Genomic DNA, 13,404 nt, shown 5'->3' with positions numbered 1-13,404 from the left:
AAAATCAAACATCATCCAAATTTCCCGATAAACAGCAAGCCATCTTATTTACTTCCATTGACGACGTAAAAATTGAAGATTATCTAATAGCTTTGGGCAGTATTGTAAATCCTAAAGATATTATTTTCGCCTCACGGATTTCGCAAAATAGAGTATGCATTTACTTATCCTCAAACAAACAAGTAGATAACTTCTTAAAAAATTATGGTTCAATTAAAGTCAACAATCAAATTCTCACTGCCCGCAAATTAATGACTCCAAGTCAAAGAATTGTTTTATCCAATGTATGCCCCAGCATACCACATTCTATTTTAGAAGTAGAGCTAATAAAGCTAGGTCTAAATCTATTATCGCCTATCAACTTTCTTAAAATAAACGCGTCTCGCCCAGAATTTAGTTATATTCTCAGTTTTCGCCGACAAACGTATATTACTCCTTTAGAAAACAATGCAACATTGCCAGCTTCTTTCATAATAAATTTCGATAATACATCATACAGAATTTTCTTAGCAAGCGACAACCTTGAATGTTTTTCTTGTAAACAGTCAGGTCAGTTAGCTGTAGTATGCCCCCTTTTACCACATAACGAGCAAACTTCATTAGAGAATTTCACCCAATGCACAGAAGCCGCCAACACTCTAGCGTCTAATGATGAATCTTGTCAAAACATAAGCGCATCTTCAGTTAATCAAAATGTCAATGTAAATACCAAAGAACGAAATAAACAGAATACGGAATCAATGAAAGCATCTAAAACGGTAGCCCAATAAACTTCAACGATTTCCATTAAACGACAAATGTCAGAGTCTTCACCACCGCATGAAGACCTGCAAAAACAAACCCACATTTCAAAAACCCAAACATAAGAAATTAAAACCGGAAAAATCCATTCACAATGAAATGCAACCATTAAAACAAATATTTGAAGACAATAAAACAATTTTACACTGAACTATAACCAAACTTTAAATTTCTTTGAATCAGCCCCACACAGCGCAGACATATTGGATCTTCTTAAAACCTATACAGACAATGTACCAGGTTTCTTTAAGGATCTAGACACTATGTACACAAAAAGTTCAAAAACGTTGAAAACAAAAATCACAAACATTAAAATAAAACTACAGCATCAACTCTTCTGAACATCTACATCAGTGGTCAGCGAACTCTCATCCTCTCAAGAAAACTTAAGTGCTTAACATTCAGATGTATAATACAATGGAATCTCAACGGGTACCACACCTGTTGCGAAATGTTACACAAGCTAATTGCTCAACAAACGCCGTCAGTTATTTGCCTTCAAGAAACCCATTTCAAAGATTCTTACCATGCAAGGTTCGAGGGTTTTAAATGCTTTTATAGAAACAGGACCAATAGAGATAAAGCAAGTGGTGGAGTAGCAATCTATATCAACCAAATGTATAAAGCAGAACTAATACCTTTAAATACATCCTTAGAAGCTGTTGCAATCACAATTAATAGTGATATAAAGATCTCAATATGCAACATTTATATTCCACCGAGTGAAAATGTTTCAACTGCCCTAATTGAGGAACTACTTCAACAGATCCCATCTCCCCGTATACTATTAGGAGATTTTAATAGTCATAGCCCCTACTGGAGATCCAAATTTCGATCAATAAAAGGAAAAGTACTAGAACAATTACTTGACAGTAACAATACAAACATCTTGAACACAGGGGAACCCACAAGATTTAATATACAAACAGGAGAATCCTCAGTTATCGACCTGAGCATGTGCGATCCGATCCTACAAACATCCTTAAATTGGGAAGTCCATCCCTACTTATACGGGAGTGATCACTTTCCTATTCTTATAACCCGTCCTTTTAAAACCGCCTTAACCACTCCTCTCTCAAAATGGAAATTAGGCCAGGCAAATTGGACACTCTTCTCAGACCAAGTAGACCAAAAACTTCCATATCTCCCTGACCCTAGTACCTCAAATATATCTTCAACTTATCTAAAATTCTCTGAGGTACTATTAGAAGCAGGCCACAAAGCAGTCAGAAAAACCAAAACTCTAAAAACTCACACGCCAGTACCGTGGTGGAATGCCAAATGTGACGAAGCCATCAAAAAATACAAGCGAGCTTTTAACAAATTCAGACGATGTCCTACTACACAAAATCAAATAGAATATAAAAAACTAAGAGCTGAATCTCGATATCAGATTAAGCAAACCAAAAAACAAAACTGGAAATCTTTCGTGGCATCCATCAACAACTCTACTCCCCTGTCTGCATTATGGAGGCAAGTTCGTCAACTATCTGGAAAACAGCAAAACACCCAAATTAGTTTCTTAAAACATAATGATCAATTCATTACCTCAACAGAAGAAACCACAGAAATTTTTGCAGACCTTTACGAACAAAATTCCAGCACTAATAACTACTCTTCAAATTTTCTTCAATTTAAATTTAGAAATGAAAAGAAGGAGATAATGATCACAGAGAACACGGAAGACTACATGAACTCTCCAATTTTACTGGAAGAAATGGACGATGCATTGTTTGGCATAAAAAACTCTTCTCCGGGTCCAGATGATATACCAATAATTTTTCTCCAAAAACTAAGCACAAACGCTAGAACATACCTCCTTAATGTTTTGAACCAAATGTGGATTCAGTACTACTTTCCAAACTCTTGGTCAGAATCATATATTATCCCAATTCCTAAACCCCAAAAACCGAAAACAGATCCCCAGTCCTATAGACCAATATCCCTAACCTCGTCAACCTGTAAGCTATTTGAAAAGATTATAAACCGTCGTCTTACATGGTTTCTGCAAGATAAAAAATTACTTATCCCGGAGCAAAATGGCTTTCGTCAAAATAGATCAACGACGGATAACCTAGTTGATCTTGAATCCGAAGTTCACGAAGCACTCATTAACAAACAACACTGTCTAGCTATTTTCTGCGATATAACAAAAACCTACGATTGCACATGGAGATATGGTATAGTAAAAAAAGCTTCACTCCTGGGGTATTAATGGAAAATTCCTAAAATTTATTCAAAATTTTCTTCAACTTAGAACATTTAAGGTACGAGCAAATGGAACACTATCATCAACTCGAATCCAGGAAAATGGAGTCCCCCAAGGATCGGTGTTAAGTGTAACTTTATTTCTTGTTGCAATTAACGACATCTTGAAACAATGTCAACACCCAGTAAAAGCAGGACTATACGCAGACGATCTAGTTGTCCTACTAAGAGGAACAAATCTAGAATCCACCCAAAGAATCCTACAAAGCGCATTAAATAATCTCCAGAAATGGTCTGACAAAACAGGACTGAGTTTCTCGAACGAAAAAAGAAAATGCTTGCTCTTCTCCAAAAAGTGAAAAGGGGATAATCCAATTTTAACATTGAATGGTAAGAATCTGATCTTTGTAAGAGAAATAAAGTTCCTCGGTCTTACATTTGACAAAACATTGAATTGGAAGTCACATTAAAAATATAAAAGGTACTTGCCAGCAAGCATTAATATTTTGAAGACACTGTCAAACATCACCTAGGGCAGCGATACGGCAACTCTTCTACGAATCTTTTCATCCTTAGTTCGATCAAAAATTGACTACGGCTCAGTGGTATATAACTCAGCCAAGAAATCTGTTCTTAAAGAACTAGATGTAATTCAAAATACGGGACTGCGAGTCGCTTTGGGTGCCTTTCGAACAAGCCCCATACTAAGTATATGCAGTGAGTCAGGGCAAACCCTTTTAGAATTTAGAAGAGATTTTTTAAGTTTGTCGTTTGCTTGTAAAGTTCTATCCTCTCTAGATAACCCAGTCTACCACAACGTTCATAGCAATCGTTTTAGCCACTACTTCTCATCTCATCCTCAATGTAATCCGCCTTTCTATGAACGAATTAACCGATTACTTCATAAATATAGCATAATATTCCCGACAATATACCACCCTTCCGAAATCCCTCCTCCTCCATGGACTGTAAATAAACCACCAGTAATTACTGATCTATCAAAATTTAATAAACATGAATCCCCACAAGCCTTATTATTAAACCACTTCAAAGATATTATGGATAGATTTAGCGACTAGCGACAGATCTACACAGATGCATCAAAAACAACGGACGGAATCGGCGCAGCCATTTTCTGTAATACTCATAATACTAAATTTAAGTTGCATAACAACTGGACTATCTCCAATGCAGATCTATACGCAATCCTTGAAGCTCTAAAATTCATTAACAAAACGCACCAGAGAAATTACACAATCATAACTGACTCAATGAATGCCCTTTGTGACATCCAAAACATATACTCCAGCAACCCTATTCATAAAGACATTTACAAAGAACTTCAAAATGCTGCAAAGGAAAACAAACACGTGGTATTAATCTGGGTTCCATCTCATATTGGAATACAAGGTAACGAGGTTGTGGACCGTCTAGCTCACGAAGCAGCGACAAGTGATGGTCAAGTGCAATTAAATAAAATAGTGCCAAGTGATCTTAAATTGTGCTTAAAAAATATAGTTAGTTGTGCGTGGCAAAACAAATGGTCGCAGTGTTCCGAAAGACTAAGGCAAATTAAAGACAATGCTTTACAAAAACAAGCCTTTGTGTTACCTAGAACAAACAAGTCATCTTTTCTCGACTTCGACTTGGTCACACCCGCCATACACATCTTTACCGAATTACAAGAGACAATCCTCCATGCTGCAACCAGTGTCAAACCAACAGTACAGTAAAACATATTTTAACCGAATGCCAAATTTTCCAGGAAACAAGAAGTCAACTCGACCTTCCCAGCGACATAGGCGAGCTTCTTAGAGACAACAATCATCTAAACAATATTATAAAGTTTTTAACGGCTATAGGCATAAAAGATATTTAAATTAAAATCTAGTATGTATCACAAATTACATACATCAATCTTCCTCCATGTTAGTATGTAATTAATATTTACCTTTCTTTTGTTCTAATATGTATTTTTCATTGTTGTCGTCTATAACCTCAGTGGTTCGGACGACATTAAATAAATCAATAAAAAACAATCACAACCATTGGTTCAATATTTAATAAATCAGTGAAAATGCTTGCCTATGCTGATGATATCAGTATTGTTGGTAGAATGGAAAACGCTGCATATGTAGCATTAAAAATTCAGCTACAAAAATGGGTTTAATAATAAACACCAACAAAACAAAGTATATGAAAATAAGCACGTAACCACAAATCCTACAACCACTTGTTATAGAAAACGGCGTCATCGAAGCATTGAACGAATTTGTATACATGAGAGCGCTCCTTAACACTAAAGATAATACTACCGCAGAGATAAACCACAGAATTTGCACAGCCAACACATGCTATTTTGGGCTCAATCTCCTCGTTTAATCCATAATTATATCGAGAAATACAAAATAAAACTCTACAAAACAATAATACGCCCAGTCCTAATATATGCTTCAGAATCCTGGACTCTAACAAAAAGTAATGAAATCATGTTAGGATATTTCGAAAGAAAAGTACTAGGGCGAATCTATGGAGCAGTGAATGACAATGAAGTGTGAAGAAAACGATACAACTTAGAACTTTATAGAATATACCAGGAACCAGAAATAATAAAACATATTAATATAGGACGTCTGAGGCGGATAAAGCATGTAATGCGGATGGAACAAAATGATCCAGCTAGAAAAACGCTCCTTGATAGACCCATTGTTCAGAGAAGAAGAGGAAGACCCAGAATAAGGTTCCTTGATAACATCGATGAAGACATGAAAAATATAGGAATACGTGCTTGGAGGAGGAAGGTGATGAATAAGGATGACTGGAGAGAAATTCTTGAGGAGGCTAGGACCAACGAATGGTTGTAAAGCAAGAATGATGATGATGATATTAGTTTAGATTAGATTTATTAGTTAGATATTAGAAGTTTCTTACTCTTAAATTTATTTCAAATGCTTCACTTTCTGCTGATAGATGAAAAAAGTGAAAATTTACCATTTTTTGATCTTAATTTGTTAATAACTAATAAGTCCAAAAATTCGACTACAGGAAACATATAGGTTCTTGTTATAGAGGTCCTTATTACTCAAAACAACTGTCGTTTGCCTGGCCGAACAAGTGTCACGAAAAAAAGCTTATTTCCCTGGACTTTAAATTTCAAGATCAATGTTTTTGGCATTAAAAAAGTGTAAAATACAGGCTTGTTTAATAGCATAAGAAAATATAAGTGTTAATTAAAAAAAATCAAATCTTACCAGGCCAAAAGATTCCAAATTTGCATATTGGCACTTCGATGTACAGCATAATCCTTGAGATGGGTGACAATTGTAGCCGTATTCTCTGTTTATTTTGCATGCGTTTCGTCTTCCATGTGGTATACAGCATCTATCAAATTCCCAACAATCTCTTATTGTTCCACAATCACACTCTTCTGTTTCTTCCTTTATCTCTTAAGATTTTATATACAAGTTCATCGTTAGAATATATCAGAATTTTAGATAAAATATACCTACTATTTCCACAAAAAGCTACATAATCGTCTTCAAAACATTGTCCTTTTTGTCTCATGGTAATTAGCATGTCTCTCTTACTACAAGGTGAAAATATGAAATGTTTTCGGTTTTGGTCGACAGGAGTTTGAGGTGACATTAGATATCCTTCACATCTTTTTGTTGAATCGTGATCTGCTCCAAAGCTATGGCCCAATTCATGACATAAACTTAAATTAAAAATAAACTGTAGTATATTTCTACCTAGAATCACATAATTCATATTAGAAAAATATTCATAACTTTCATGATTTAAAAAAAAAACTAATTTCGGAGGCATTCGATAAAATAGACGAGTTGCGAGTTGCGAGTTGCGGCGTTTAAAAATGCGAGTAAATACCCGAAAAAAAAAACTAACGATCATCACTATGAGTCATTTTAATTAACTAGGTACTAGGATATTACATAAGTTTCGAGAAAAATAGCGATATTAATCACAAAATTAACAAACTTCAGTATATATGATAAAAGTTCAAAGAACATTAAGGAACATGACAAGAAACTCCGTTATATGGATATGAAAGTTGGGTGGTGACGCAAAGATATAACTCCAATCCAAGATAGAATCCAAGCTATCATCCGAAATGAAATTTCTCAAAAGACATGACAGGCATTCAAATACTTGATAGTAATATAAACGAAGACGTAAGGCTGTAGATGATAAAAGCTGATCGTTCACCAAGACATAACGAAGTCCCCGTTGCTCAATTCGGAGCTTCATTGGGGGTGGGTAAGGATATAAATTAATGAAAAAGTACAGATTAAAGTCAGATAGATATATGTATAAACTATAGATAATAATTAGATAACAGATAACAGAAAAATAAGAAACACGGATTACAGCTACACTGCAAAATAAAATGGGCGCCAATAAGTTTTAACTTGAAACTTATAAAGAAACTAAAGCCTAAATAAACTAAACATTATATCGACATTTCGGTCGAAGGCATCAGAAAAACACGCCAGAAAACATATCAACACATTATCAAAGAAAATTATAAAAATTGACATATTTTCCCATAAGCTGAAAGAGATTACATATTCAATAAAATACTTCAAATAAGTTATATCGTTTCTAAAATATTAATATTTAAATAGAATAAAAAGTCTTCAAAATATTTTTATTAAATGCCCAAAAAAAATTATAAACAAATACATGCTAATCTCAACAATTGGCCAACATGTATTTATTAGATACTCAACAAAATGATCTTACAATCACATTGTCGTTTATAGTATTATAACTAAAGCACGTTGCAGTCTTTAAATAAATTGTAATAGGGCTTAATTAGTAAATTAGTTTGATTAAAACTTTAAATTTCTAAGCGTAACAAAATGACAAATAATTGATAATTGACCACAACTGAATGAAATGAGTACAATCTGAGTCGAATCTAAGAGAGCTTTATTTCGTTTATATCAAAATTAAATTATAAACTCAAACGTTACACCTGGTAACATACATAAAAAATTAAGTGGCTTTTTTGACTAAACCATATAACAAAATATATTCGAAAGATTAAAAATAGTCTCATAATAATGATTTGATTCTAAAATTTATATTTCTAATAAAGCAAAAAAAAGTTACTCAATATAACTAACACAACAGCGCAGTTCAACTACATTCAAAGAAAACATCTGATATGGGCAAAAAACAGGTGCATTTCGGTGTGACCTTTTTCTAATCGCTAAAAGTGCCATCGTCTTCGGCAAAATAAAGCGATAAACAACACCGAGCGGTATCCTGGTTTTGAATGGGCTGGTTGCCATTGAAAAAGAGATGGTCAGAGAAACCCTATTAAAAGATAAAGGAAGGAAGGAAAATTCTATTTATCGAAGAAATTAACGGTAGATTACACAAGTCTTACTACATAAAAGGCAGGTTCCAAGGTTTTTTACAACTAAACAACACGAGATATTGACTATGAACATAAGCATCATAAGCCATTTTCGGCAAACAGCTAAGAACTAACTGAAATTGTTCCTTGTTATTTCTTCTATAATTTCGGGCAACGCTAATTGAAAAAATGGTGGTTCTGTTCCCATGAGAAAATCTTAACACTTTAACTTAATTATACCTAAAGCTAATTTTATGAAAAGGAGAACTCTAAGTACACATAATGGTACGTATTCAGAACGATAAAAATAATCTAGACACAGGGCGAAAACTGCACGTGTTCATGGGAAGTATGAATACTTATCTGTATTCAGATAAAAAGGGGGTTAACTTCTAAATACAGTTTCGTTAAAAGTTTTAAAATCAAGGAAATTGAAACGTACACTTTATGAAGTCCTTTTTGAAATTTGACAAAAAACCATATTAATTTTTGTTACTCTCGCAATATCGTTATTTTATTTTGAAAAAAAGCTTTAGCCATGTTTTACTATGTCTACATGCATTTGAAAAATATGACAGCAATACACAGCTTTAAAAATTTGATTGCTGCTATTGGACATCGGGGTTTAAATTGCAATATTTTTACTTGTTATTGTATAGGATTTATAGTAATTCAGGATAACTAATAAATAGGATAATAGTGAGACTAAATAATTTAACTATAACTACAATACTTGTAATATTTACCACTGTGGCTTCTAGCTGATACTGCTAAGGTGTTTAGATATAATCCAAAAGAATTAATAAATGATCGATCACAAATACCTCCTAATGGCAAAGTTTTAGCAGGAACGGGGGAGTAACTAATACCAAGAATATTATTTTTGAAAGACTGGCCAGTAAATACTACTCCTAAACAAACGTTTCGTAATAAATGAAACTGCGAAAACATCTTCACAAATAATTTGGCTAAAAATAAAATGTGTGATTTAATTAAAAAAGTAAACAATTCAAATAACTATATACATATATATATATATATATATATATATATATATATATATATATATATATATATATATATATATATATATATACTCAGTGACATTAGAAGTGTTACACCCAGAAGGAATAATTTCTTGAACTTAATTTTTTGGCAACATGGTGGATTTACATCAAGAATGAAACGATAACATTGTCAAGAATTTTTATTAACAGGTACATAATCAAAAAAAAATTAATAATGTGTTTGGCGACCCCGTAGCGGAATACACTCCTGTATACGTCTAGGCATTGACAAAATGAGATGATCGATGTCTGCTTGTGGCACCTCGTTCCAAGCAACTTGAACTTCATGTATTAACTGTGTCAGAGTCTGTGGAGGATGGTGCAAAGTGGACAGTCTCCTTCCCATCATATCTCATACATGTTCGATAGGATTTAAATCCGAACCACGGGGTGGCCACGGCAAAACATTAACATCAGCTTCTAGGAGAAAATCCATAGTTTGACGAGCAATATGGGGACGCGCCTTGTCTTGCTGAAAAAGGACGTCTCGACGGCCGTCGAGATAAGGTAGTATGGTTTGTAAGATGTCATCAACATAACGCACAGCTGTCACATTGCCTCGAATAAACACAAGTGGTGATCGGCTACCATAGGCAATAGCCCCCCAAACCATTACTTTAACTGTCCTGTGTACATGTCTCTCAACAGCAAACCTGATATCTCGTCGCTCTCCATGGCGGCGTCTTACCATCCTACGACCATCATGCATTCCTAAACAAAATTTTGATTCATTGCTGAATGCTACATTACGCCATTCTGCCACCCAATGCTGCCGTTCTCTGCACCAATTCAAACGTTGATGACAGTGATCCGCAGTCAAAGGAAGCACTAGTCGTGGGCGGAATGAAACCAGTCCAAAGACTCGAATGCGACGATATAGTGTACGCATACTAACAGGTCTACCTACTACTCCAAACCATTGGTCAGTAATTTGACGCGTAGTAGCAAAACGGTCTCGCAGAGCAAGTAATCTAAAGCGCCCATCTTGACGCTCTGTAGTACGCCTCGGTTGACCAGTAGGTCTTGTTCGTGTTCCTCTACCTGCATTTCTCCAAACACGACAGACACGCATAACCGTCATTGCCGTACAATTAACGCGACGGCCTATTTCGCGATACGACAAACCCATATCTCTATACGCAATAATTCTGCCCCTGTCAAAATCTTACATGGTGGTAATTTTGATGTCTTTGAACTCGAGGCATTTTCTTACACTGAATACAATTAGACTGAAGAAAATAACTAAAAATTTCTATACAAACCGGTTTTTACAAATCGGTATCATCACAAAAAAATTTAAAGGTCAAACTTTATTTTTACAAAAAGTAGAAAAGATAAAACATTGATATTGTTATCATAGCATGTTTTAAATGTTGTCATTCTGTTGCCAAAAAATTAAGTTGAAGAATTTATTCCTTCTAGGTGTAACACTTCTAATGCCATTGAGTATATATATATATATATATATATATATATATATATATATATATATATATATATATATATATAATATATATATTTATACGTATACATATATACATACATATATATATATATATATATATATATATATATATATATATATATATATATATATATATATATATATATATATATATATATATATATATATATAAAATTCTGTCTATCGTATTCTGCCGATTATGGTGTAGCCTCCCTTACATACTCGTTCTTCATTTCTGTCCACGATTGTCTAATATTCGCTTTTTTGTGCCATGTTGTACCGGCTTGTTTTCTTATGTCATAGTCCCATCTTAAGTTTGGTCTCTTGACGTCTTCTTGGTCTCTTGACGCCTCTTAGATACCACAGTGTAATTCTAGTGGGCCATCTATCTGCTAGTTCTTCTCGCTAAATTTTAAACATTTAATTCTGTGGATTACATCAGTGACAATGGTTTTCTGTCTGATCCATTCTATTCTTTTTCGATTTCTCTTTGTTGTACCTAGCATGCATCGCTTCCATTGACTCTTGAGTGACGCTATTATCTATTTCTTTAGTTTCCAAGGTCCATTAGGTGGTGTAGCATCTTCGATTTGAATATATCTACATTTCTACCAAAAGATGCCCCTGCCTGGTTCATTCTTCTGTTGATTTCTGGAAGTAAGAGCCAGATTTATATATTAATTCTCTAGACTTCCTGCACTGAGCACATCCATAGTAATTTTATAGTTATACCATTGACTGTGGGTTCAACTGAACTACTTGGATTACACCCCATTTATATACTTTGCTTTCCATTTTGATTTTCAATTATTAGTATTTTAATTACATAGTCTGATCTCTTCCTTTCTACATTACAGATAGTGCTTGGTAGACCATTTTATTGTAGTCAACCACCCACTGTCTAACATATTGTTTAGTCCGCTTCTTGCATTCTTACTTTTCGTCTATTTCAGTTGCTCTCAAACTAACACCTTAATTATTACAGACATGTTTGAGTGTGAGATCTGGATTATTCAATCTACTTAAAAAATATTCTATATAATTTTATATTTCATCAGTGACCTCCTATAGTAGTGTCAGTTGGACTTTTGGTCAATACTTAGTTTCATAGAATTGTAAAAGGTGCAGATCACATATCTATGATTGTGACTGCTCATCCAAGTTGTCATTTGTCACATGTCACCCCAACATTTCCGTTAGATCAGGAGCCATTCTGTCTCCGGCTTCTTCAAGTAATGTAGCCTTCCTTAAATTATTTTAAAGTGTTTGTTTGTCCATTTGTATTGTAGTGTAATGTACATCTATATGTTTATGACATCTTGTTCTTGCCGGATAGGCCACAATTGACGAAGTAAGTCTATAAACGTTAATCACATAAAAACCTTTTTTCAACCATAAACTTCGAGTTTTTATCGAAGTTAATCAATTTCTGTGGTTATAAAAAAACGTTTCTTGGCTTATTTCAGATGCCCCTGAAGATGATCTAGGGATCGAAAGTACTTGGGCAAGATTTAATTAAACTGTGCTCGATATATGCCTTTTATCTGATCAAAGTTTATATATTAATTGTCCCAGGTATTCATACTCGTCTACTGTCTCAAGTACAATATTGTTTATTATTACATGTTGGATATACACTAGCTCGTTGAAGATAGTTTTTGTTTTTGTCAAGTTTATTTTTAAACCAACTTTAGGCTTACAAGTTCTTGAAGTTCTGCAAGATTATTGGCAATACTATTACAAGAATTAATATTAAACTCAACGGTCTTACGGGTTGAACCGCGTCGATTATTATTGCGCCGAACTTTCAACATCTTCTTTGATGTCTTCTTTAGAGCTTCCGAGTTCTCAATCTCTCGAGCCCCCAGATACCACTACACTGATCACTAGCCAATGCATTACTGCCACTGGGAACAGAGGGCGGTTCATTTATACCGTCGATGGTGACGTGGTCTATCCTAATTTTTCTAACCTGTTATGGTGTTCCCCTTAAAATAGACCTCACCAGGAAATCCGAACGGAGGCTCATTTTGTTACTGGAATATTTTACCTCATGAGATGCCATAATTTTAGTACAATTTTTATTACATTAAAGACTTTGTTATAATAGACGACGAACATTTGTTATTACTTTGAAATGAAATTGTGGAACTAGCTGCTGTTGATTATCATTTCTCCAACTTGGACCTGGAACTTCACTTCTATACCTTAAATGATTTGAAGTGTAACTCTTGCATGCATTTGAGTTGTAATTATGTTTTGAGCAATTTGTAATACGTTTTCTGTCTTCATATCTACTTCTTGCAATAGTTTTTGTTTAATTGAATGGTGTTTGGGATTTAAACCAATAACGAACATGTCACACACCAAACTTTCTATTAAAATTCCTAATTCACATGTTAAACTCAAATTCTTTATACTAGTTATGAAATCCTCAATAGCTTCACCATCTTTTTGTACTCTAGTAAGAAAATAATGTC

At 34.1% G+C, this 13,404-nt stretch overlaps 1 protein-coding gene across 1 annotated transcript in view; it reads right to left on the bottom strand.

Annotated features, from left to right (window-relative positions):
• Positions 1-13,404, bottom strand: part of LOC140436013 (disintegrin and metalloproteinase domain-containing protein 10-like) — a 29,322-nt gene that overhangs the window by 5,755 nt on the left and 10,163 nt on the right. The window contains exons 3-5 of the mRNA XM_072524723.1: positions 9,139-9,360; positions 6,519-6,758; positions 6,261-6,454 (exon numbers count right to left, since the gene is read on the bottom strand). Coding sequence (XP_072380824.1) covers positions 6,261-6,454; positions 6,519-6,758; positions 9,139-9,360 — 656 coding nt within the window. The remainder of the gene's footprint in view (positions 1-6,260; positions 6,455-6,518; positions 6,759-9,138; positions 9,361-13,404) is intronic.

This window comes from Diabrotica undecimpunctata, chromosome 3, assembly GCF_040954645.1.
Source record: "Diabrotica undecimpunctata isolate CICGRU chromosome 3, icDiaUnde3, whole genome shotgun sequence".
In the NCBI taxonomy this organism is placed as follows: Eukaryota; Metazoa; Arthropoda; class Insecta; order Coleoptera; family Chrysomelidae; genus Diabrotica; species Diabrotica undecimpunctata.
The sequence above is the reverse complement of the archived record's forward strand: the minus strand, read 5'-3'. Positions and strand labels throughout refer to the sequence as shown.